At 36.5% G+C, this 25,807-nt stretch overlaps 1 protein-coding gene across 5 annotated transcripts in view; it reads left to right on the forward strand.

Annotated features, from left to right (window-relative positions):
• dock3 (dedicator of cytokinesis 3) overlaps window positions 1-25,807 on the forward strand; it is a 220,096-nt gene that overhangs the window by 94,641 nt on the left and 99,648 nt on the right. For all 5 annotated transcript variants that reach the window (XM_015388011.1, XM_015388012.1, XM_015388015.1 and 2 more), the window contains exon 4: window positions 20,689-20,744. In XM_015388011.1, the coding sequence (XP_015243497.1) occupies window positions 20,689-20,744 (56 nt within the window). The remainder of the gene's footprint in view (window positions 1-20,688; window positions 20,745-25,807) is intronic.

Consider the following 25,807-nt stretch of genomic DNA (forward strand, 5'->3'; position numbering starts at 1 on the left):
TAGATAGATAGATAGATAGATAGATAGATAGATAGATAGATAGAGTTAAATTGTTTAAATTTGATTGAATACAGGGCTGATCAACAAGGCACTTAGCATTAAAAACACATTTTAATGTGTTCCATTTGCACTCATTCCAATAAAAAGCTTCTAGCTTAAGACGTTTTTTTTTTTTTTTTTTTATGTGATTAAAACATTTCTCACCTTGATGCTGCATTCCACACCGAGCTGCCTTTTCACCACAAAGCATTGCAGGACTGCTAGGCTTTATTAAGTAATTGAGTACTGTGAGCAGATGCTCATCACACCCACTGCAAGAATACTATTTAGGTGGAAATAGAGATCAAAACACTATCAGGACAGAGTTGGTTAATATCATGATCATATGGTTTTTGGCCTTTTTTTGTACAGACGTATAACATGTCTATGCCCCGTTACCAGCAGGTACATAGTGAAAATTAAATTATTCTATAAGTTAAGTAAGAACATAATGGTTTATCTTTTTTAGATATTTTGGACTTCACTGCAGATGGGATAGTTATGTGCTATGATGTAGAGTAGACATAGATGAAACCCTGTTTAACAGTTTTTGTTAAGCAAGAATGAGGAATATGACAGTTCACTGATCGGAAGGATTTGCTCAGCTGCAGCAACTTGGTTAGAAATGAAATTTTTTGCCTGGTTTAAACTTTAAGCATCCATCTTTTTATGTTTACATTTATTTAAGAACATTTCTGTTTTATTCTTGACATGCTTTCATCATAACTGTGACTTAGGTACTGTATTGACTTTGAGTGCTTTCAGAAATTATGTGACCTTGAAGTCAAGGCTGCACAGACGTGCTTCGTCTGCAGACATTTGCAGTGATAATGTATCATTTAGGCTGCCGCTTTATGACATGCTGCTCTTTCATGGTTAATTTGATGTAAAATAAAGAGAAAATGACGGAATCCAAGGCCCGCAGTGATAAGCACGAATGTGAGAGGGAAAAAAATCTGCATCCATGTGGAAATTAAGATCTCAATCATCAAGGGAATATCAGCTAAAAATGGTCCATCAAAAGTTTTCTGCTTTGGGCGATGTCCGGGAGTTTATTACAGCAAGGTCAATAAGATTACATTACACAGGGATAATAGAGGCAAAAATGTTAAGCTTAGGTTTCCTCATACTGAAAGATCAGAAATGTTTATCATTGTGGGGGAGAACACGGCAAATAACCTACTAACTGCAGCTGAAGCCTAAAAGAATAACGATGGATGAAAACATGTATAAAACGTTTTTGCTTTATCATTTTTATCCTGGGATTAAATGAATTAAGTGGAAAAAACTATAAAAATAAGGACATTAAAACAATACATGTAAACAGAACAACCTTAATAATACAGATTATTTAAGATGAGAGAAAAAGGTTTTCATTACAAGAAAGGCTTTGGTTCAAAGTGTCATGAACGGGACAGATGCACCCAGTATTTAAGGTGAGACAGCCAGTAGAAAAGTTCAAAAAGTTTGTTAAAATAAAAACAGAAACAGACAGAACAGAAGCGCTGAGCTGATATGGATCTGCGGACCTGCAGTGACTGCAGGAGGGAGGACGGGGCACCGCCCAATCAATGACACTCTGGTTTAACAGTTCTGTCCATCCTCTCAATAATAGGCAGGATCAGCCGATGCACGGCCAACGAGATGAGGCTCTGATGCAGTAACCTGATTTAGCAGGCAGGACTCCGATCCAGGACAGGGATTCAGATCAGACTGGAGTAGTTCTGGAATCCAGGAGTCTGCAGTCCCGTCAGGGGTTCCAATCCACACAGGAACAAACAGATGCGGTTCCAGGAATCCAATACAGCGTAAAGGCAGGTTCAGAGACCCGTGCATCGAGCAACCAGCTTAGACAAATACATACAGACAGGCAGAATCCAACAGAGGTCCAACCGTGGTTCAGGCAAACAGATCAGATGGGTACAGACAGGGCCAGTGTGTGAGAGGGAATGGAATCGGGAGATCAGAATCACTAGGGAAACGCTGAAACGCTCTCACCACTGGTTAGGGAATAAACTTGCCTGTAGACACTGGCTCCAGAATAATCTCCTCACTGGAACGGGGACATGAACCTTGGACTAACTAAAACTTATGAAAACAGAACCTAAAGACATCTAACAGAGAACAAACAAACAGCAAACAATGATCTGGCCTCGATAGCTGGGCTGGACCGAATATAAAGCAGAACCCACAGGTGGATGAGACCAGAGATAATTAGGAACTGGGCAGAACTATGCAGGTGAGCGAAATGAGCAATTAATGCCAGCTATCAGAGCAGATCATCACAAAATCCTCCAAGCAAAATCAGACGAGGGGCAGAAAATGCTGAAAGGAAGCACAACTCTGTCTGAACTTCATTGTTTAAAGAGAATTTTGAAGCTTGACTGAGGGAACATGGAATGTACACATTTTTTAGTTTAGAAGTCATAGATGTGGTGCATCTTTGAGCACCCTTTTTTAAAACACATTAGTGGAATTTATAGTCACACTTCTCTTGCTCTTGTTGCAGCAGTACTGACCTCTAGTCGTCTCAAACCAATTAGATCAGCATCATTGTCAGCATCCTGGCCTCTCAGAAATGACTTCATTAACACTGTTATGTAAGACAGAACATAACAACACTCTCAAAAAAACAAAACAAAACAAACAGTGGTGCTCACAGAACCATTCAAATGGAGAAAAAATTTTGCTAAGAAAAAAATAATCATCCATTAAGAATTATTATTAATTTATATAAATTATAATTCGTCTGCAGTAGCATTTGATAATCTGCCGAACCTTTTTAGATTTTTTATCTTAATGATTAAGTCCTTTGCAAAAAATAATAAAGTATAACTGCAACCTTTTTCAAAATTTCTCTAAATTCATGACTGCTGATGGTGATTGAACAACTAATGATGTTTGGTAGCAGCTTCTCCATAAGGACTGTCAGCAGAGTAAAGCATGAAGCTGCTGTGAAACAGCAGATGGCTGCTCTGACCCTGAAATTGGAAAAGGTCCAAAATTGGAAAACTGGTCCCACTCCAGAAGATGACATGGCTCCACAACTCATTACTAATTGAAAACTTCCCACTGATTCTCAAGCAATTAGAGTCACCCTCCTCTCGTTCTCCTGTCTTTGGTCTGGATCCTGGTTCTCTCACTGATTATCGAATATGTGGCAGTTGTATCCTTTCTTCTGGATATTTCTGTTGCTGCACTTTAAGCTTGAGAACAACTACACCCCTCATGTTGTGTATCTCCCCACCTTTAATGGAATCTACGTTACAATTCCTGTTGCTGTGCACCTTTTTGTTTAACTTTGCCCGCTGTTCTTAACTCTCCTTCAATATGCTAGCATGCAGCACTGAGTGTTTGGTATTGACTTTCTGCCGGACAGATGCTGAAATTGTACGATATTACTCATCTATGTATTAATTGTCTATACTAATCTATATACAGAGATGCAAACTCTATGCAGTGAGACCCTGTGTGGGATTTAAACCTAGGACCTTCTGGTTGAAGGCCATTTAAAGATCTCAATGCTTAAAATATACTTTTTTTGGGAATAATAACTCTATGCAAATTGGGTTTCTATGGTTGAATTGAATATGTGGAATGGATAATTTTTTGTGATGTTCTGATGTGTATACAGCAAAGAAAATAAGTATCTGAAAACACTTCTATTATGGAACTTATTCTAATTAGAAATCATGGGGGGCTCTGAAATTGTCATCATAGGTGCATGTCCATTTTGAGAGACATAATTTAAAACAAAAATCCATAAAGCACAATGTATAATTTTTTTTTACTATTTATTTTTATGATATAGCTGCAAATAAATATTTGAACACCTGAGAAAATCCATGTAAATTTTTGGTACAGAAGCCTTTGTTTGCATTTACAGAGGTCAATCTCTTTCACCTGCTTTGCACACACTGCAGGAGGGATTTTGGCCCACTCCTCCACACAGATCTTCTCTAGATCAGTCAGGTTTCTGGTCTGTCACTTAGAAACACAGAGTTTGAGCTCCCTCCAAAGATTATCTTGAAACGGTGGTCCCAGCTCTTTTCAGGTCATTGAATAGCTCCTCCCGTGTAGTTCTGGGCATGTTTCTCACCTTTCTAAGAATCTTTGAGACACCATGAGGTGAGATCTTGCATGGAGCCCCAGTCTGAGGGAGATCAGTCATGTTTAGCTTTTCCATTTTCTAATGATTGCCCAAACAGCTGATGTTTTTTCGCCAAGCTGCTTGGCAAATTCCCTGTAGTCCTTTCCAGCCTTGTGGAGGTGTATGAAAACTTTGTCCCTAATGTCTTTGGACAGCTCTTTGGTCTTGGCCATGTCAGTAGTGGGGTGGACAGGTGTCTTTATGCAGCTAACGACCTAAAACAGGTGCATCTAATTTAGGATAATAAATTGAGGTGGACAGTTTAAGGAGGACTAACAGGTCTTTAAGGGGTCAAAATTCTAGCTGATAGATAGGTGTTCAAACAATTATTTGCAGCTGAATCATAAAAATAAATAGTTAAAAAAAAATCATATATTGTGATTTCTGGATTTTTTATTTTTATAGTCTCACTGTATTCCTCACTGTATATAATTGATGTTTTTCTTCTTCACGAAAGAGCAGCGCTAGTGTAAGAAGCATTAACTGGTGTAAAACCAGATGTTTGCATTATCTTTATTCTGAATAAACAGCTAATTCTGTCATCTATTCTTTTATTAAATATACTAAGTCATAATTTTCTTGAGGCACTAATTACATTTGTGTTCAGGCTTTCGCTAAAGTTTAAATGATGCTGTTTGTTAACAAAATTGAAGAACTCTTTTTGTTTTAGATCTCTGTTTGAGTTTCTTCCTAACTAATTTACTAATTATTCCTAACTGATGGGGAAAGTTTTTACAGGTATCAGGATTGTACCTCATGATTATGTTTTAAATTCTTCCCCAAGCCTCATCCAAACTTTACACACACAGAAACCATGCATACATACAGTGGGAACACGCTGAAGAAAAAAAATAAATAAAACCACCTTAATTTGACCTGAAATATGACAGCCTAGAGATGTACTTTCTTTGGTAAAGAAGGTAGATGGTGACAAGGAATGCTGCGACAACCTTACAATGTATTCAGAAGGAGCACAACAGAAAGCACTCTGCTTTTAGGGTGTATTTGACACTCAAGGAATGAAGTCTGGCAAAAACAAAGGAGCATAAAAATGAGGCAGTGAGACAAATACATGACTCTAAGCTTAGAGGTTTCCAGATCTTATTCCCCTGTTGTAACACAACTTCAAAATGACAGGATCCAGATCTGCATATTTATTTTAACAAAACAAAAGCTATGTATGTTTGTACAAGAAGCCATTGCATTGCAATGTCTTCTTACGTGCTTAAATATGCATGCTACAATATGCATTCTTCTGCTTTCATTCTGTTTTTACACAATGTGCGTCTATGCCTTAATGCGATTGTGTTTGTCTGTTTTGTTACCCCTTCTTCTCAGCAAAAAGGCATCAGCCTGATCCTGTTAGTTCCACCTTAATCACCTGGTCTTTTTACAATGGATATGTTACTTAAAACGAATCACTGTGTCTCCCTGAAGAAATGCCTTCCCATTCTGAGTCATCACTAATCCTTCTGCACCACAGAGAAGTTTTCACGTTGAGTTTCATCAGTGTTTGGATTAGCTCAAGTATTGAGGCCACAGAAGGGAGAATCTGCAGTCAGAAAAAAGGAGCAATTCTCTGCTTTAAAATGAATCAGAAAACCCTTTCTATGAATAACATGAGCAATTTGAACTGTATTCTTTACTTTAAAGGATATCCTAAATGCTAAACTAAGGTTACTTCAAAATGACTTTTGGCAAATTTCTACTTCAGTTAAAACTTTTTTGAGGTGTTGTTTAAGTACATTTCTATAACTTGAGTCTCATTTTTATTATTTTAAAACACTCAAATTAACAATGTGTTATCTAACTTTCAATCCAGTTCCTATAACAGTGAGTTGAACTGTGAGACAAAAGCACCACTAAAACATTTTTACTTAAGTGCAAACCATGTACAATTTATTTAAAGCTGTATAATTTTGTACAAATAATATATTGTAACTCTTGTGAGTTAATTCAATATATCATCTTTAATTTCGTCACCTACCCTAGCCTTTTATGGGGATGTATATCAGCTTGTTTTAATGTCTTTCTCTCTTTCAGCGAAAGGAGTTGGATAGTTTAAGGTCCTTCTGTCATGGTTTTGCCTTTTCTGGACTTTTTAGTTTTATTTAATGTTTTTTTCTTTTGGCGGGTTCTCAGTTATGCTTTATTTTATGCTTTTCTGTGTTTGTCAAGATTTTACATAATTTTTGAATTGTTAGTTTTACTCCGCCTTGTTAGTTCTTTTAGTTCTCCCTTTTAGTTCTATCTCTTTTCTGAATTTTTGGTATTATTTATTTTTTCGTCTAGTTTTAGTTGTAGTCATTAGTTTTATTTCCTTTAGCTTTATTTAAGTTTTTTCCTAGTTACAGTTAGATCTTTTTTTCCCTGGTTATTCCTTGTTGTCACTTAAAATGTCCTTTTCCTTTCCCCTTAGTTCCTTTATAGTTAGTTGCTCCTGTCCACACCTGCTGCCTATCAGCTGATTGGCCCATTCATTGTTTGATTCTCCCATATATACCCCTCTTTGTTTCTCTTTGCTGGATTCTTTTTACTACTTTATTCCTTATGTTTGTTATCCTGAGCGTCTCTGAGTTTTGTATTCCTGAGTTCCTTGCCTCTTGTTTCTAGATTATTTGCTTCTCTACTATCAACATCTTCTTTAAATCTGCAAGAAATCCTCTCTGCCTCTCGTCCCTGTATCTGGGTCCTCAACAAACATCCACCAATCCTGACACCTGTTGTAACTTGATTGATCTTTACAGGGTGGTCTTATGATATTTATCATTTACATGAAAATGTTGGATGTAGTTCTTCATTGAAGTTTCCCCTCTGATATTAGCCGAGTGTTTACTGCTCCAGCTTAAACCATTTGTGACCGAACCAATACATGTCGGCCAGTCACATTGTGGTGTTATGGTTTGAAGTGAAACATGTAGTTTTGATGAAATCCAGAGCTGTTGAGCCCACGGTCAAACCAAAAATAATGTGACAGCTCAGGATGACGTACATGTTGCTGCTTCTATCACATCTTTTTAGTCAGAATCCACAGTTGCATCTTTAAAGAAGAACAGCAAGAGTATAGAAGTGAAAGTTGTTGTTTCTCATGGTCTTGCCCACTATTTCATTTCTTATGATGATTGACTAAAATAATATTTGGTCCTGCTGGAGGTTTCTTCCTGTTAAAAGGGAGTTTTTCCTCTCCACTGTCGCTACAAGCATGCTTAGTGTGAGGGATTGCATTCGAGTCAATGAGTCAATGCAATCAACTGGTTTTCCTTAGATAGAAAACTTTGAATCAATTTGACTGTATGATCTGGTGAACTGTAAAGTGCCTTGAGATAACATGTATTGTGTATTGGCACTATATAAATAAACTGAATTGAAAAACTGAATTGAATTAATATTTTCTCGGTAGGTGCTAGGTGTCGCATTTCCCCAATCAGCTTGAAAGGTTCTGATGAAGGTCCATCCTTTCCCTGAAAGGATTGTATGGAAGCAGCCTCACACTGATAATGTCTAAACCTGAGTGCCAGACATTATCAATCTGGCTGACCAGGTTAGAATCACCCTGGAAAGGCTAATAAATCACTCTGCATGCTTTGCCTAGACGTTTATCTAGCTGAGCTTGTCTTTTCTCCCACAGCGGGGCAGTGAAGGTCATTCTTCTTTTGAGGGGGCTAACAAATTTAAAGCACACCTGTCTACCTACACCCTGAATCCACTACAATCAGACTTGAGTTTAGCATCTGAGCAAGCAGTTTTTCATCTTATCTATGTTATTAATTACGTTTATTCCAGATTTGAATCAAGTAAGTAGGCACTCATCAAATTATTCCTTTATAAAAGAAGATGATCATGACTTCAGTGACCTTTTTCCTTTCCCAGTGAGGTGGCACGTTTTGAAATCAAACAGATAAAAATGTTCTCTCATATCGATGAAATTTGTTTGTACTTTATCAAATATTTTTAAATTTTTAAAACCAATCAGCATCAGTTTGACATAGATTATTACAGAGAGTTGAGGTTTTCATAAATACATCAACCACAGATGTAAACATGATACATATAAATATAAATAACAGAATATTATTTTGGTGTTTGGCCTAAACTTAAAGAATGGACCACAGCTTGGGTGTTTTAAATGCTAACAGAAGCTTTCAAAACAGGATGTAGTATCGTCATGTAAATTAGTTAAAAGGCTCTGCTGCAAATCTTTGCAACTATACACTCTTAGCAGCAAATAACTTATGGTTTTGTTTTATTAGGGTAAGAAAATACAATTCAGCTAAAGTTAACCAAAAACTTGTTTAAGCTCTGAAGCAGAGCTGGCTGCTACGGGAAGTTAGACAAGCAGCCTTTCAGAACTCCTATGAGCCACTGCTTTTTAAAATTTTACCTGAGTCTTTGTAACCCATAAGCAGCTCTGATTTTTGACAGTAACATATAAACATTCTCATTTTATAATATTAAATTTAAACATGATCAACCTCAGTATTTTAAAAGTACCGCAAATCTCCTTTCTTTACTCAAACTAAAACTAAAGTAAAAAAAAAAACTTAGTTTAGCAAGATGCGGTACAACTTACTGATACACAGACTAATACCCACAATCAGGCTCTGATTGTGTTTAGTGCGTCTCGTTATTACAGAATAATATTACCTTTTTTATTTTCTTAAATCCCATTTTCCTCTCGGTTTTTCATTTTTTACAAGTAAACACTTTCCTTGACTCTAAAACAAGTTGTATAGTTGTCATACTTCAGGGTTTGTTAACAATCTCCTTACCTCCAACTCAGGATAAGAGGGGTTTCATAAAGATGCTGCAATGTTCTAACATTTAACCTTAAAAACATGAAGATTTGTCGTGTATGTAAAAAGGATTCTGATTCTGAAAATACAACTTCACAAAGTCTTCAGCAAATGAATATAACTGTAGAGAAATCTTGCTCGGTGGGTGAGTGGGTGAGTCTGCAAAAACAGCAAACTAATGTTAGCTTTTATACTCAGTGCTTTGATGTGACTCACATATTTCGACTCATAACTTTCTTTCCATGCCGTATTTGAGCTAAACTTACACGCATAGTTGTTCTCCTGCTTCATAAACTAAGTGCTTCCATTTAGACATTGTCGAAATAAATGACTAGTTTTATATCAGTGCTGCACACAGGTCTCTCCCACATGTCTGAGGGAATCTAGAGCCTCACATCACACACAGACACACAGGTTCCCTTTCACTTTGAATGTGATTACAGAGTACACTAACACTGGTTGTGGATAAAGCCCAGGATAACTAGATCATGCTCACCTCAATATTGTAAATTATTATTGGACCAATACTGCAATACATTCAATTCAGTTTATTTGTGTGGCACTGATTCCCATCGCATCATCTCAAGGCACTTTGCAGTCAATTTAATCAAATCATTCAGACAGATTGATTTAAAAGTATCTATGTAACCCCAGCAGATTACATCAGGTTATTGTCTCTAGACAATGACCTGTTGTAACACACCTCCTAGATGGGCAGGAATTGTGTTGTTGACGTAGCAGCAATCTTTCATGCTGAGTCTTAAAACTGCCTCCTTACTCAAGGAGAAACCTGCAGTAGAGCTGGGCTGAGTGTGAATGGCCTTCTGGCTTGACCAACTGGGGGTTCAAGAAGACAGAGCTTGCACACAAAAGGAACACACGAGGGCTTTCTATGTCAAAGAAAATTAAACTGTTTTTTGTAGATTTGCTGCCCAATAATAATAAAGCAGACTGAGCAAGACCACAACCCTTCTTTTTGTTTGCACCTACAGCAACACCTCACAAGTTCTGGGTGGTTTGTCACCGCCTTGTGAAAACTTGTGACATACTTTTTATTGACACCCTGTTTGTAAAAACGGCATTTCAATTCAATTTCAATTAATTTCAGTTTATTTATTTAGCGCCAGTTCACAACACATGTCATCTCAAGGCACTTTACAGTTCAACCAGATCATACAGTCAAATTGATTCAAAGTTGGAAAACCAATTGATTGCATTGATTCATTGACTCAAATGCAATTCCTCACACTAAGCATGCTTGTAGCGACAGTGGAGAGGAAAAACTTCCTTTTAACAGGAAGAATCCTCCAGCAGAACCTGGCTCAGTGTGAGCGGACATCTGCCGAGGCCGACTGGGGTTCAAGGAGACAGAAGCAGAGATACAAAAAGCAGCTGTCAAAGGTGGCCCAGTCAAGGAAAAACACAGCCAGGCAGACGAGCTCTGAGCCAGCTTCCAAGTCAGAGGATGAAGAGAGCACATCCAGCCAGTCACAGTCAGAGAAACAGGACTACACTGGAAAACAGGCCGATCTCTAGCATCTATAAACAACAGTGTTGATGGCAGCAGCACAGCTGATATTTCTAACTTGTGCAATGTAAAGTGCGCAATTACTATTTGATATCCTGTGCAATAACCTGTTTCTGTATATGACACTCAATAGTGCAATAACTATATATATAAATATCTATCTATCTAAATACCCATGTTTAAAAACGCTGTGCAATAACCCTGTATACTAATCCTTATAAAAGGAAAACAACAAATAAGAAAAACAAACAACAAAAGCTGTCATATGTGGATGCACTGTATAATCCTGTATACATTCCATTCACCTTTTTCTTCCTTTGGCACATTTTTCTTATCTTTTGACTATTGGAGCTGATGTAACGACTGAATTTTTTCACTGTGAGATCAATAAAGACAAGCAATCAATCAATCAATTAATCAATCACAAGGTTACAATAGTAACCCAGAAGGGAAGTTCATAGGATCTTGGCCATCTTTTTACTTTCAGGTTTGTTCAGTTTAAACAAGCTGGAACTACTCCACCGAGCAAAACTTGGTTTGAAAAGGCGCCATGATTTACCCTCAAATGGTGTCTACAATTAAGAAAGGTGAAAAGCCATAATCTTTAGATAGTCGAAAAGATGTTGAAAACTGGGTTTGCAATGACTAGTCATTATTGGTCTAAAGTGGCACAATATTAGACCAGATTTTTCAAAACTACTTCTGGACTAAATCAAGATGGGCCAACAAATTTAGAATAGAATAGAATAGAATAAAATAGAATAGAATAGAAAATCCCTTTATTGTTCCACAATGGGGAAATTGTGATGTTATAGCAGCAAACGATTATAGCAAAAGTGGTCACACAAATGTGGACCTTAAAAAGTGTATAAAAATAACAGCGTAAGTGACAGAGTTAAAAAAATAAATAAATAAAAAATACTGAGCTGAACAGTGTTTTTATGTCAATCCAGATGATGTCTGGGGTTTGGGGGGGCAGAATCTATTTCCCGGAACATCCATCAGGCTTGCATTTAGGGCCTGTAAAGTTTTAATGGCAGAATCAGCTTCTCAGATACATTGAAAGTTTTCACTGATCAGAGCTTCTGCTGCACTAAGTCAGCCTTGAAGAGAACCTACTTCATCCAGCAGCCTGTCCACCGACACTTGCAGTGGCTGAATTAATCCTTGGATTAATAGCCCACATCCTCCTCAAAAAATCCTTCTTTGCTGATGTAGTTCAGTTACTAACCGAGGCATAGGGACAGGATTCCTGCATTTACTTTCAACAAGTGGCTCCATGTCAGACACACCTGCCATTGCTGCTACATTGCTAGCTATGCTATTTAATCAGCTGCTGGAATTCTTGTGATTATGATTAGTATCAGACATTTTACCATCTTAAGAATTAAATTGTTGGTACTGTGCTAAATGAGTGAGTGAAATTCTGGTTTTAAGAGTTGTTAAAAAAGATTGTTTAGACTCCTTTAAACCTTCACAAATTCTTCTTTAACACCTGCAGTTCAAACTTGTGCTTTTGAATGTCCAGAAAGATGCATATTGTAAAAATCAATAATGAATTAACAAGCTACACAGTTTGATGGCTGAGTATTAATTATAGTTATTTATGCCAAACCGATTAGACATGCTGTGTAAAATTATAGCCCGGATTCTAGGCTGATGCTGCATGAAGCTGTAAAGGAGAACTATACAATTCTCACTTGAATCTAAGACAATGGATAGAGCTGAATAAAACAGAACAGCTCATAATAGACGGATGCATCATGGTTAATGATTAAATAAAGATTAGCTCCTCTGGGACAATGGAGGAACAAATCAGAAAAGCGAAAACTCTGGGTGAAGCACAGCAAGACTTCGTTTCAACATATTGACGAGATTTCCCAAACATATCGACGAGTTTGATAAGAATAAAAGAAAAACAAGCAAAAACTGTGCAGAAGCATTCATTAGAAGAGTATATCTTTCATAAAAGTTATTATCGTTTATTGTAGGATTTTAATTTAAATAATAAAACTAGATGAAGGGAAGTAAAACTTTCTAAAACTAAGGAAAAACTGACTGGCTCAATGAATCAGCTAACCTGGTGTCCATAAGGAACCAACCACGACAGATACTTTACAAACCAAAGTGCTGAGATCATGTTGACTTTGGCATACAAGCATGAGACGACTGGTTTTTATCTCCTGCTTTGACAAGAACATCTGCATAGTGTTTGATGGTAAAATACTCACTCATGAGATCATAAATGCTTTCAACAATGCAGGACATTAAAAGCTTACTGTTAATATGATGCAGTCCTAATTCTCTCCTGCTCTTCACTTAATGCTGGTTTTATAACATGTTATTCTAAATTTGATGTTCCTTGTTTTAGCTGAAAACGGCTTCTCAGTATTCAGGATATCCATTTACCTTTAGGATTAATAAAAAAAAACCTCCGATCTCTAAAATATGAAGAAGTCCTTCTCATATTGTTCTAAACCCATTTCTCACTTATACCTGATTGGATGTTACCACTATATTTAATTTGATTACATTCAAATTATGTTCTGTTTGCATTATACTAAAACCATTTTTTCGCTTTATTCTAAAGAGATCAGCAGGATGAAAATATTCATGCAACTGTTCCAGAAGTTTTAGATCAAAATTTAAATTGAGGACAATCATTTTTCTTTTTGTTAAAAACACCTGGACATTGATCATAATTTGAAAAGTTATTCTTTTTTTTTGAAAATTTAATGTGGACTGTTTCTTCTCTGCATACAAACCAGAGCTAGAAGTTACATTTGCAGTTACTGGATCGTCGCTGTAAATTGTTTTTTTCCTTTCAGCTTCATTAACAAAGAAGCATACTGAGCAGGAATAAACACACTAAACGTAATGATAAGACCACATCTAAGTTCTCTAAATCACTTGGTCAGCAAGACAAAGCAATTAGATAAATTAAATTCTCAAAGAAGTCCTAAATCGGCAGGAGTGCCAAAGTTTTAAAAACGTTGTGCACACAGTTTAACATTTTGTAGTTAATGGTTTTATAAATTGCAGATAAAGTCCCTTCATAAACTGTGGTGGTTAAATGGATTCATAACGAACAGTGTTTTTTGTAATTTGCTTTGTAGTGAAGAATGTCTTTTTTTTAAATAAAAAATAACAAGAAATCAGCATTATTATTTTAGCATTAGTATTTTTGATAAGACAAATCTTTTTCCTTACTTTCCTTCTTTCTTGGGACTCTTATTATAAAGACTGTGTCATATTTAAGACTCAAGATAATACTTGGCCTCTAAAAGGCACTTAAAGCAGGTCAACACAAGGTGACAATAAGGTATTTGCAGCTAAGAGTCCAGAGGGAGACAGAGTTATTTGTGGGAGGATGACATTTTCATGGCTGCCTTGTTTGTCATTTATTTTCTCAGTTCCTCTTTAGCTATCCCTGCTCTCTTTACCGTACCTTCTATATTATGGTTCTTTTCTTTCCCTTTTCTTGTATTTTCCTGCTTCATTTTCTTCCTAGATCAGACTGACCTTTTCTGACTGGCCTGGTGTTTTGACACCATCAGCTAAATTAGGAATAGCACAACACGACCCCTACTGCACACATACATTTATGACATCTTGTTCTTGTCTCTGCCTAGTTAGCTGTGACAGTAGGTGGTAGTTTACAGGTCAGTGCATTCAGAGGGCCTCCAGCTCTCCACACATCTTACTTAAAGGTCTTAAAAGCACATGTGTGTTTATGTACCTGTTGTCTTTTTTAACATGGTATTAGTTCAGTTGCTTCAGTTCTTATAGAAAAGTCAAAACACTGTTGATTGTAGATCTCTGTCTTTCTGTCTGTCTGTCTAGATTTTGTTATACCAAAGGAAGTTGTTGATTGACATGTTTACATTTATGGGAGTTGTAAGTACAGGTTTATATGCAAGTCCTACGCGCTCATTCCCATTTTCACTCACCGGTGTTGAGTCTGACTTAGTGGAAAAATTGCAAATCTTCTTTTGGAAAGTAAGCTTGTATGAGCGATGCAAACAGCGACTTTTAAACAGAGCCTGACCGACGAGAAATGCGCTCGTGCGTGCTCTTGCACACATTTAATGCACGTTCCCTTTCAGGAGCAGATACAGGGTTGTGCATGTGCATTTTATTTTGAAGTGTAGAGGGCGGGGCTTTTCTAAAATTCCCGAAAATATTCCACTATACCTTTAAGACTAGAGAAAACATCTTAATACAATAACATGGCTGCTAAATTTTAAGGAAGTACAAAATACAGTGATAATAGTATGAAATGTAAGAGAGGTAATTAAGCCACCTTCTGTCAAATATGATCTCTGAGAATCTCTGGGTCACTCGAGCTGGGACTTCTGATCAGTTTGGTTGGTATTTTCTGCTGAGAGATTTTTTTGTTTTAAAGTGAAAGAAAAATCTCAAAATGTTTGGCCAGAGTAAGATTGTGATTTCTCTCAACTATGACAAATGCATGAGAAGAATAAAACAAACATTCAAGAACTCTCCGAACTGAATGAACACCTTGAAAAGTGTTTCTCTGAAACAATGCATTACCCTGATGTGGAAAAACAAGTGAAGGCTGAAATGACATTAAGCAAAAAATATGAAAAAAGGATGAAGGAGCTTCAACTGGAGAAAGATACCCAGAAGGTTTTCATGGAGAAAATAACTTCAGATAGAGAAAAGGTAAAAGCTTTATCCTCGAAGAACGAGAAACTTCAACATCAGTTGGAAAACATGGCAGAACAGATAATGATCCAATAATAGTGAAAAATAAGTTTGCAAAAAAGCAAGTGACAATGTTAAGGAAAAATAACAAGAATTTGAAAGAACAGGTTGAAAAGTTGACAAAAGATCTTTCATATCAAACTAAAGTGGCTAATAGATACATAGAGGCTAAAGAGTCGTTGGCGGCGTTGGAGAACATTAACAAAGACTTACTACAAAAGATTAAGGATTTTGAACCTCAGGCCTCTGTAAGGTTTGCCACTTAAAAAAAAAAAAATAAGCAGGCAAAGGTGGAAAAAATTAGCTTCTGTCATGAAAAAAATCAGGGATGTGAAAGAGAAACTTGATCATTTTGAAACCTATTTTAGAAAAGATTAAAAGGAAATTGGTAACTGCTTTGATGGCCTTCCAAACAAACAAGCCCACTCAGAGGAAATCACAAATTTATATGAAAACTCAATTGACTTAGTTTCAAATACGAATGAATGTGAAAGGAAACCCATAACTGCTGACCAAAAATCCAATAAAAAAGTGTATCATACGTCAGGATATAAGATGTGTGTGAAGAAGTTTTGGAAATCAAGTCTGTCACCAGTGATTAAGACACCCGAAGAAAGTCTATTAGAGGACGCAACAGATTTGGAGACAGATAGTGATACAAAGGATGAGGACAAGTTGCAGCAAGATACCATAGAACGCATGCCAACAGAAAAAGATGGCGAGACTGCAACTAACTGCAAACAAGGTTGAACGGGACCGTGAGCTTGTCCCTCTGCGACAGTAGAGATATTCGCGACCGCACTCTCGATAAGTTAGTGCGAAAACTCCTGTTCCTGGAAGATGCACTGGCCAAAAAGGACAAGGAAACAGTAAATTTGGTGGAGATATATCAGCAAGAACTGCAAAAGCAGGCCGACAAGCTTACAAGTGTGTACTGTGTTATAGCTGAGCTTGCTATGTCTTCTCTTGAGATTCAAGATAAACAGCCTCGCCAAGAAAGACAATCAGAGGACACAACAGATTGGGAGGCAGATAGTGATGCAAAGGACGAGTTGCAGCAACATGCCATGGAACGCATGCCAACAGAAAAAGTCAGTAGAGCACAACCTCGATAAGGTAGTGCGAAAACTCCTGTTCATGGAAGATGGACTGGATGCACAAGATGCACCAATCATGATAAAGTTCTGATTAAAGAACACATCGTCTCTAGTGTGCTGCCAACAGTCCACCCATTCCAGTTCCCAAATTCCTGGGGGTGCACATCACAGACACCCTCACCTGGAATGTAAACACCACCTCACTGATCAAAAGGGGACAAAAGCGCATATACTTCTCAGGGAGGATGAGGAGAGTCCACCGGCCCTCACCCATCCTCAACACCTTCTACAGAAGCACCATAGCGATGTTCTGACCAGCTGTCTCACTGTGTGGTGTGGAGGCTGCTATGCCTCAGACTGGAAAAGGTGAGAAGAGTGGTAAGAACAGCAGAGATGATCATCAGGGCTCCTCTACCCTCCATAAAAGACATTTCATCTCAGTGCTGCATGTCTCGAGCCCGTAACATCCGAAATGACCCCTCACCCTCGGATGCAGTTCGAGCAGATTTCAGAACAGTTTCTTCCCCACTTCCATTAGACTGATCTTGGTGAAAGATTAATGCAACACTGGATGGAAATAAATCTTTTGACATTGAAGAAGCTTATGGAAACAATGCCACAGCGAATGCGTGCCATAATCAAAGCTAAAGGCGGTCCAACAAAGTATTAGAGTGAATTACCTTTTTTTTTGGTGGCGACTTTTTTTTTGGCCAGGCAGTGTATCTGTTTGTGCCTGAGGTTTATCTCCCTGGCAGGTATTTTTAGACAGTGCCTCAAAGTTTACTCCCTCAAAAGATGATGCTTCCAGCCTCAGGCCTTTCTATTTGGGATATTGGGATTTGCAAGCTTCCCTTATGATGGTGGTTATGTCTATAAAGCTGACGTAAGCTTGATAGATGTCTCCAGTAGTTAAAGTATTTAGCTCTTGAGTTTATTTGCAAAGCAATCGGGACGTCTGTGTTTTGGATCAATTGATTCAATCATTTTCATACGAAATTTATTTTACTTTGCGTACAAACCCTGCCTCACATTCTAAAGCATACTGAAAATGATGAGTCTGACTGGATAGTTTTCAACAAACTACTGTGGAACAATTAAAAAAGCCTTTTCATACTTTTAATTTTTTACTGTAAGGCATTCTGAAAGAAGGAAGAACTGAGTTGCACTGATAATAATGCAGATGTTCTAAATATAGCTTGATGTTAAGAAAAGTCTGTTTAAAGCAGTATGCTGCTCCTTCAGAGAATGACATAGATCTGTTTAATTAACACACTACACATCTCACAGTCTCCAGTGGCTCCACGATGGGATTAATAGCACAAAGCTTTCAACACACTGTTTCTGACTCTGTTACCGAGCAAATAAGACTGTAGCTGGAGTGTTAACCAATCCCACTGACTGTCCCTTGGCGAGAGAGGTGTTTTGTGAAAAAAAACAAAAAAACTCTTTCACTCATTTCAATAAAGGAGAATCCTTCATTTTGCCTTTACTTTGGTTTTGCTCCCCCCATCTGCAGAAATCCAGGATAGAACTGAAATCATGCAACTGACTTTGGACCAGTAATCTGGTTAGAGACCAGAGGTTACATAGTCTAGGACTGGAGGCAACCAATTGGGGATCAGTAATCTGGTCAAGAACAAGTATTTATCACACAATGGACCCTGGAAAGAACAGGAGTATACCATCTCTGATATTATTACACAACTGAAAGTCTGATGAAAAATCTAAAAGTTTACTCCCATTTATAAGTTGGCAGACAGGTTGACACAGCCAACAGACATAATTTAATTTAATCAAATAACATTTTTATCTACAATCTCTTAGGAAATTGTAGCTTGAATAAATGCTCTAATTTAATGTTGGAGCTGACTTAGGGCATCAGAATTTGCCAAAAGTCCATACAAGTAATATATACTTCAAACCAGCAGACATAGAGTACCACAGGGCCCAAACAAGTATCCAATCAAGGGCGAGGTGCTTTGTCCGGTAGGTAACACCTTCAAAGAGACAAAAATCGACAGGAGCGAGCAGAAACAGATCAACACGCAAAGAAGAGGGAGGCTGCATCGTGCCCAGAGGTGTTGTACTCCATTTGTGCATGTATCATGTTAAAGATGCGAGGGAAGATTAGCTTTTGGGTTTCTGTATTATGTAAAGCTGCTCATAGGAGTCTTTATTGCGTATGTGAACTTTTGGCAGAATCCTGACGTCATACTCACTGATGTGGACATTTTTTAGTATGAGTGGTTTAAATTCAGGTAAAACACATCTAAGTTGTCTGCCTTACTTAATTTCAGTTAATCATTTTCTCTCCAACAAGCCCATAGTTATATGACCTAAAGGAAATGTTATCTAATATTACTCTACAGATCCTTACGGTACACATTGGACACATGGAAATACACATGGAAATACCTCTTCCATTAGAAATAGTGATTGGAAAATAAACTAATGTCTTCATGTTTGTAACAGAATTTGCATTTGGATTGTTAATAAAAATAAAATTCAAACATGTATAAAAAAATGCATACAGAAGCATATGAAATATTACCGGGTTGTTAGAATTATTGAACACATGGATTCAGGCCGTGACGCTAAGCCAAAGACACACATTGAGGTTAGAGCTCGGGGCAGATATTCCTAGAAGCAGGACTGCATCGCTGAGGTGTTACTGTCAAAAGCAGGACTTACCTTATAAGTTTTTCTTTATCATCATCAAAAAACCTTTACATCTAAAGAACAAAATGACAGAACACCACTGTGGTTTTAATATCAGGTCTTAGAAGTACTGCTAAAATGATAATCAGTGTTTTGATGCTTTGTTACAGCATGTAGCTTCTTTGATAACTGTGTGAAAGAGAAGATGTTGTTGTGTTTATTGTATAAAATGACTTGTATCTTTAAGTATGAAGTAGATAGTCTGAAGCCTTCCCTAATGAGATGTCAGCTTTGCACACTGTAGTTTATCATCTCAAAAGGTTTAATTTCCTGTCGTCACAATCATCCTTTTTGAGTGACCCCCAACTTACTTGTGTTGCAAAGCTTTTATGTTACAAAACTCCAAATTAGTTAAATTATAGTCTGCCCCCATAAAAAAAGGTGGACCAGAAGCTGTTTTCAGGGTTAAAATGAGTGATCTGCATAAAAATCTTTGAAAACTGGGATAATTTAAACAGTTTTTTTTTGTACTTTTGTTTAGTTTTAATTAAAGCAAAGAAAAGTGAAATAATAAGTTAATAGCTTTTTGGTGTCAATGCCACCATTTCCATTACATTAGACTTCAGATCAAATGTATTTCATATAAGAGGATAAAAAAAAGCCTCCTTGCTTCTGATTTGAGTTAAAAAAAACACTACTTTCTGTTATGTTAGCTTTAAAGATCTTATTACAGGATAGATTAAGCTAAAAAAAAGAAATAATTTTAAAATAGAATAAAAAATATTTAACGCACATTTTAATCTTGCTGAATTTTATTCCTTAAGGCCTAGCTTTGTCTATCTTCTCTGTTCATATCATCATGGAGTTTGTCTAAAAGTTTTAAGAAAGTGCTCTGAAACATTAATGAAAAACTTCAAATAAATATAAGTGACCTAGAAAAACCCTGCAGCTCTTCTTCTTCCTCTTCAAAAAAAGCCCAAAAAATGTCAGTTTGTCATTTTGTAACTAAAGAGAAATTCTTTGTTTTTTTTGTTTGGTTAAAGTTAGACACAAATTATTTACTCATCATCAGTAAACTTGCAGCATTATTCAATCCAAATTTTAATACCTAATCTAAAATATCTAAGATTCAGTACAAATTTTCCTTAAGATAGTCAGTCCAAATGTCTTTTACAGTTACACCAATGTAAATGACTTTTGCATTATTTGGCTAACAAACTTCACATACATAAAACAAGCATGAAACTAGTCTACTTATATGGGAGAGATCAGGGATTTGGAAAAATTTTTACAGAAAGCACATTTGGTATTTTAAAAGAAACTAAACACTGTCTACAAGTTTGAAGCTTCTATCCTAACCTTCAGGGTGCCGCACGAATACTTTACCAGTGAACCTACAGTATAGGAAGTTGCCTGGTTCATGGCTGTGATTTACATGGCAGGTGGTTCATTTCTCAAGATGTTTTAAGCTTGTTCTGTTTCTGCAAGTGGAAATGCTGTGAAACATCCAGTATTAGAAATCCATTTCCATATTGTCAGAATTTCCATCAAACTGCTAAAAGTTAGAACAAGTTTAAATCATTCTGGTGATGTTGAATGTCACTATTTAAACTCATTAGGGAAACTTTAAATTAGGTTTATTTTTCTCTAGTTCTAAGGTCATCTAATTATGCAGCATTTTTTCTGTCTTCACAGGGAGTCTTTCCTGCCAGCTACATTCACTTGAAGAAAGCAATCGTTACCAACAGAGGGTAAGTTCAGAAACATGGCGGATATCTTAACATGCTGTCTGTAGGTTTTTGCTTCTGTCCAAAATGTTGTGCTTTTCCTACTGTTAGATGCTGCAAATCTTCAGTTATTTCTACATTCAATGATATTGTCAGTAGGTTTGCTTTAGAGGTGCAAGTCACTAATGCTTATACACCCTTTAAAAGAAAGATTTGTCTTCTCCTTCTTTTCCTACTACTGCGATTATTTCTACTACTATTAATGGTTATAATAATGATCAGACCTAATATTATTAAACAGACTTAATACAGATCCCTGATACAGCTAGAACTGTAAAACAACTCCAGATTTTTACTGCAGGTCCAGAAGGGGCTTAAACCATCAATTAAGCAACTTTTGCAGCTTTCATGAAATATTTTCATAGCTTTTGTGATTATAGGTTAATTTACAGCCGCCAGTTGAATGACTCCTCTGTCATGGCCTGAGGGGGTATGTATGGCTTTCTCCGGCACCGTGACTTTGAGGAGGATGGCAGTAACCCTGCCACACAAAACAACTACAAATGTGCAGACTGCTTTACGTCATTTCCCCCATACCCATAAAGATGGTAGTCGATTCCACTTAATTTCCCTGAGAGACTATATATAATTATGCAAGCTGTGCAGGGGGAGAGGGGGTGTGTATTCAGGCAATGTGGCACCTTCTTGCTGGGATCTATATATGTTTAATGTGAAACTATCATACGACTTTGCTTCGCCACTATTCATCTTTCAAAGCCACTGGAAACAGAAATGTAGTTCAATCCAGCTGCAGGTCTCTGGGAGATCAGGATTTTACAACACTATGGTCTTTAACCACACTGGGACTCTTGGGAAATGTTGCCTTCCTTCAGGCAAAACAGTACAATTTTTGTCCACTGGGGGGAGCCAAAATTGAACAAAGCTAAAAGTTCTTTACAACTGCTTTAATATTAAAAAAGTTGCTTTAAGCAATAAAACACATGATCTGTTTTAGCATTCTGTTGTGCCCAAACTTTGAAACTATTGACTCACTATCTAATGTAGCTGTTTCCAACAGTAAAAACATACATTGTACTATTTATGGTGTTTTCAATTGTCTCGTTATACCCCTGAGGTCTACCCCTACCACACTGAGCCATGTTCTGCTGGAGGTTTCTTCCTATTAAAAGGGAGTTTTTCCTCTCCACTGTCGCTTCAAGCATGCTTAGTGTGAGGGATTGCATTCGAGTCAATGATGCAATCAACTGGTTTTCCTTGCACAGAAAACTTTAAATCAATTTGACTGTATGATCTGATGAACTGTAAAGTGCCTTGATATTCTAAGGTTAAATAACTTCATTTGGCATTTACTTTGGGCTTTAACATTTTTTCTCTATTAAGCATTTAGAGTAAACAAAAAAATAAAACCTGAATATGTGAGCACAAAAAGTGGCATTGATAAAAGCTAAAATAGATCCAATTAACAGCTTATAATTATTAGACTTTGGGAAATCTAAAGCAGTCCTTTTTTAATTGCCCTTTCATTGGGTTTATAAACCCTCCAGGGAAGAACTGAACATTTAAAACACAAACCACAAAGCCTGCCACTATCTATATCGCCCCCCCCCCCCCCTTTTTTGTTTTGTTTTGCATAATTTATAGTCTTGTATATAGAAAGTCCAAAAACACTTTTGCACCAAACTGAATAATAACATCTTTAACTCATCAGTACTGATATGATTTTGCAAAAAGATGCAGAACTAAATCACTTCTGTCTACAGTGTGTTTATTGTTCTGGGAAACATTTCAAATTTGATTCAGTAAAACCTTTAGATGAGCTGTTTAGAGACTCTGCTCTGAATAATAATACAAAGTACAGTTTTTTATGTCATAAAGTAAATTTTATAATACATTTGACTGAAATAACCTGTTAAAAAAAAACAACCATCTAATTAAGAAGAGTTGTGATTAATGCCAGCTGCCCTCTCTTATAATAATAATAATAATAATAAAAAATTACATGAAGTTAAGGCATGTTTTTTCCTTATTTCAAACTACCTGTAGGGTAGATAAGTGCTACATAATGCTGAAAGTCAGAAAGTGCTTCATCGATTTTAGAAGCCGGTGTATGGTAATAAATATGAATGAAAGTATGCTACTGATTGGAATCTACCACATCCATCCAATGTGAACATTTTTTTATTACACTTAGTATTCTTGGCTTGGTCTCTCTAGTTTCATTATATGAAAATGATTTCCTAACTGTCGTCTCAGAGGACTTTCATGTCCCCTAAATTCACCTCCAGGAGATAACTGATGAGGCAATAGGCATTTTCATTCGGATGTTGCATTCATACTTCCCCTAGAAGGAGCATACGTACACTGCTGGGAGTCAGAGAAATAATGAGAAATCATAAAAAAGGGCATTTAGTTATGAAACTGAACTGAGATAGGTATTTACAAGTATGGAAATTGTTCACTTTATAATAACTTTAGAGGTTAAATATGTTAGAATATTCTTTTTAGACACATTGATAGATTACTATAGAAATATGTGACAAATAACCAGCTATAGGGGGAGCATTAAAGACCATTTAAGGGGGTGTGTTGGCTTACTGGTTAGACCAGTGCTGTTGTTCTCTGAGAAGGTTCCAATTACCCAGTTCAATCCCCACAGCCTCCACTGTCGGTTCCTGAGTAAAACCCTTAACTGCACACTGCTCCCCGGGCACCGCACAATGGCAGCCCACTGCTCGCCAATGTGATGGTTTAAATGCAGAGGAACATTTTTCTGTGTGAGATCCATAAAGTTCAATTATTATTATAATCCAACTTGTTAAAGCTGCCTTTCAGTTTGCAAACTCGTTAATCAGGATCAACGAGCAAAAAAAGGGCTCCTAAAAAGATTAAAACATTATAACCACCTTAGTAGAGTCCAAACAAAATATCTCTTAACAAATATCAATCAGTTTCCTTAAAGTTTACCTTTGATATACAATTACATACAGATGTGACACAGTTTCAGCTTTGTATGGCGGATAAAGCTTTTATGCTTGCAGCTGTTAAAATACCAGAGTTAAAAATGTATAGATTATTTCAAGTCAGAACAGGAACCATCTGTTCCCATTAAGACCAGTAGATTAAAACCGTTGCTGACCTACATGTGGCTGAAGGTTAATGACTCCATATAGCATGTGATTCATTCCTGGGACTCACAGACACATCTCAATAAATTTGAATATGGTTGATAAGTTCATTCATTTGAATCATTTCTTTAATAGAGGGAAACTCATGTAGCTTCATGATACACAGATCGATGTATTACAAATATTTATTTCCTTTTTATTTCAAATATGATTTATTTTAATGTAAACTCTAAATGCTGTTTCTGGGAAAATTGGAATATAACATGAGGTTAAAAAATTATATTTTTGGCACAGAAAGGCTCTCTGTATTTGTTCAGGGCTTATTTTGTATAGGTTACTGCATCAATGCAGCTTGACATGGATGCGAGGTGTGATGAGGTGTGATGGAAGCTCAGGTTGCATTAGAAGCATCCCTTTTCTCCTCTACCTGATAAACTGTCATTTGGGTTTCTGTCTACCTAGTTTGCTGGACAGATAAGCACAGTAAAAATCATAAATATTAAACCAGGTATTGGCATTTTTTTTTGCAGCATGGACAAGCTAAGATGTGCTGGAAAAAATGATCAGATCAGGTTAAAGCTTGTTAACTCAGGGAGCATTACAGTATGTTAGAATTAAGAAATCAAAATTGGCCATATTGTATATTAATGGATACCATCTATGCCCCTATTCATATTTGTTTTTTCTCATTATGTCTGTCTTGCCCTCCTGTATTTGTTTCCATTGGAGTTTTATTGAAGTTTGATTTTGCCTTGTTTGAAGCTGCATCAAAAGTACCAGGGAGGGAAAAAGACATTTAGGTATTCAAACAAAATTTTTTTTTTACAAGCCAGCAGTTTTATTTTCTATGGAGCCTCTGTTATACCAGTCTGACTGTAGCTTATCAGGCACCAAAAATTATTTTTTCCATTTTTAAGCTTGAAAATTTTGCACAAAAAACCCAAAAAGGTTGCAAAGAGTTTCCACCTTTCCACCTGAAGATAAAGTCGTTGTACTGCCTTAAAGAAAATGGCTTCAACCATATGAATACCAATTTCCAATATGGAACATTTTAACTGTTTTCCTTTTACAGCAAAAACAAAAACTTAAATAAAGCCACATTGAGTAGAGGTAATTGAAATGATGCAGTCATATCTATTTTGATCACACTGTCTTCTTTCAGTGATGATAATTGACGCCACATATACTAACACTGCACTGCAAGCATGTAGCGTTCTCTGTCAGAGCAGAACTGGAGGACTTTTGCTAAAATGTGGGATCAGCTTCTCAATGTAGGATCAACCAGACCACATTACTTTCTTTCAGTCTAATAATAAAAAGATAAAGATTTTACATAATATAGTCAGGAGGCATACACTGTATAATAATCAAATATTGATGAGAGCATTTTATCCAACATTTAAGTATTAATGTGAAAGAGATGCTGTAAACGATGAACCATTATCAGATGTTTTTATTCAGTGTAAGGTTTTTTTCAAGTGTGCTCTAAAAGTGAACCTCATTATTATTAGTCAAAAGGTGAACATTTTTAAGACCTCTGTAAAACAAAACTGCTATTGACTTTGAATCTGCTAAATTGTTTGGGAGCAATTGTTTTAAATTTTCTAATAAATAAAGATTTCACAAAGCTGTAAAAATAGGATCCATCTTTTCTTAAATTAACTCTATCACAATTGATGGTTTACTCTTTAGTGTTACTTTAATCACAATTTGCAAAGATGCTGTAGCCTTTTTTTTTTTTGACTAAAACATTGCTTCCTCACAACAAATGTACTTCTTAATAGAAGCAGTTCTTGAAAAATTTGAATCCAACTTAAATATAAATACAGAACAAAACTACTTAACATAAATGCATTTATTTTGCAAAATTATTCAATAAATTACTACAGTACATTCATGCTGATTTTGCAGAGTTCCTACCTTAGTCAGATAAATAACATG

The sequence above is a fragment of the Cyprinodon variegatus genome, unplaced genomic scaffold (assembly GCF_000732505.1).
Source record: "Cyprinodon variegatus isolate N-32 unplaced genomic scaffold, C_variegatus-1.0 Scaffold411, whole genome shotgun sequence".
Classification (NCBI taxonomy): Eukaryota; Metazoa; Chordata; class Actinopteri; order Cyprinodontiformes; family Cyprinodontidae; genus Cyprinodon; species Cyprinodon variegatus.